A 1,865-nucleotide genomic window follows, 5' to 3' on the forward strand; every position below is an offset into this window, starting at 1 on the left:
AGGCCCAAGGACCGAGCCCTGTGGGACCCCACTTCCCACGTCCTTCCAGGTCGAGAAGGACCCATCCACTACCACCCTCTGGGTGCGACTCTCTAACCAGTTGGCGACCCACTGGACTATATGGGTGTCTACGCCACAGTCCCCCAGCTTCTTAGTTAGAATGGGGTGAGAGACAGTATCAAAAGCCTTCCTGAAGTCTAGGAAAACTATATCCACTGCCACCCCTGCGTCCAATGATTTAGGGACCTGGTTGTGAAAGGCCACCAGGTTGATCTGACAGGGTCCTTCTCTGGTCTGGAGGTGGGGGTCTCTGCAGAGCTTGGCCCCACGGTGCCTTTCTCTGCTCCTGGGTTGGTGGCAGAGTTGTTGGAGCTAGAGCTGGAGCACCTTGCACCTCCCACCCCCACACTGGTGCTGAGCCCCATCCTGGCAGGGCTGTAACCTGGGCCCGGTCTTGGCTCCTTTGCAGAGCAGCCAGCGGAGGACGATCCTGGAGATGCTGCTGGGCTTCCTGGAGCTGCCGCAGAAGTGGGGGCACGAGGAGGGTGGTGAGTGACAGGGTTCTGCCCATGGCTCAGACCCGCACCAAGCCATCGCCTGCCCCCCTCCCCGAGGTGGCTGCAGCGCAGCACCACCCCAAAGTCCTGTGTGGTGCTGCTAGCCTGCATCCCAGTGATTCTGCATCCATGTGTCCGCAGACGAGACTGTCCTGCTGGATGTCCGTGCCCCTCTGTGCTCTGTGGTGTTCTCGGCACTGACAGACCCCAGCGTGCAGCTGCAGGTAGTGGGTGTCCGGGCCCTGACTGTGCTGGGCATGCTCCCAGGTGGGTGTCCTATACTCTGGGTAGGGGTGTGGTCTCTCTCGGGGCCAGGCAGGGTCCTGGTGGGGATGGGTGTGGAGTTGGGTGATGAACTGGTCCCCACTGAGCTACATCTGATCTCCTGGCACAGGGCTTCTGGTGGCCTCAGACTTGGACTTAGCTGTGGACCATTTGACACGACTCGTTCTCCATGAGGAGGATCCCCAGAGCAGGTGAGCAGGGTTAGGCAGTGCGGATGGGTGGCCTGGGGCTGTGGCCGGGGCTGGGTTACAGGCTGGGCCCGGTCAATTCAGAACAGGGTACTATGGACCAGTGCCTGCTGCCAGCAGACAGAGCAAGGCTGCAGCACAGCTGCTGCTGCTGCCTTCACCCGCCCCCTCCCCTCCTGGCAGCATGGCAGCAATGGAGGCGGCAGGTACCCTGGCACCTGCCCACCCTGGGGCCTTCACAGACCGCATGGTGCGAGCGCTGGCGCAGGAGCTGCAGACAGGTACAGGGCTAGGGACTGAGGCCGTGTGCTGTGAGCAGGGCCATGTGGGGAGGGGTCTGTAGAGGCATTTGCAGGAGGGAGGAACAGGAAGCCCACTGGTGCCCGCAGCAGCTTGCCCTGGGGGCTGGGGCTGGCAGGGTCCCAGCTGTGGCCCTGGTGCCAGCCTAGCCTTTCCCCCGTGCCGTGCCTTCCAGAGCGGGAGGATGAGGGCACGCGGCACCAGCGCTGCCTACAGGCCTTGGCTGCTGTGTCCACACACCCCAGCATTGTGCGTGAGACCGTCCCCGTCCTGCTGCAGCATTTCCGCCACCTGCAGAGAGGTAACGTGGCCGCGCTGCGCAGCACCCCCGCAGCAGGGCAGGCCAAGGGGGGCACCCAGGACTGAGCTGGGGTGTTGGGCAGCTGCGGGTCTGGAGTGGGTCTCGGCAGAGCTGGGGGGGCAGGGCACTGCGGGGTCGGAATGAAGGGCCCCCACAGAGCAAAGGGGCTGCAGGGTGGGAGTGAGGGGCAGGGGGTTGTGGGTCAGGAGTGAAGGGAGCTGGCGGGGGGAGGGG

At 64.1% G+C, this 1,865-nt stretch overlaps 1 protein-coding gene across 1 annotated transcript in view; it reads left to right on the forward strand.

Moving 5' to 3' along the window:
* The window catches only part of MMS19 (MMS19 homolog, cytosolic iron-sulfur assembly component), a 9,393-nt gene that overhangs the window by 3,462 nt on the left and 4,066 nt on the right, over positions 1-1,865 (forward strand). Inside the window, exons 10-14 of the mRNA XM_019502133.1 lie at positions 470-548; positions 699-824; positions 952-1,033; positions 1,214-1,311; positions 1,506-1,631. Coding sequence (XP_019357678.1) covers positions 470-548; positions 699-824; positions 952-1,033; positions 1,214-1,311; positions 1,506-1,631 — 511 coding nt within the window. The remainder of the gene's footprint in view (positions 1-469; positions 549-698; positions 825-951; positions 1,034-1,213; positions 1,312-1,505; positions 1,632-1,865) is intronic.

The sequence above is a fragment of the Gavialis gangeticus genome, unplaced genomic scaffold, assembly GCF_001723915.1.
Source record: "Gavialis gangeticus isolate Ggan-Ray unplaced genomic scaffold, GavGan_comp1, whole genome shotgun sequence".
Lineage (NCBI taxonomy): Eukaryota > Metazoa > Chordata > Crocodylia > Gavialidae > Gavialis > Gavialis gangeticus.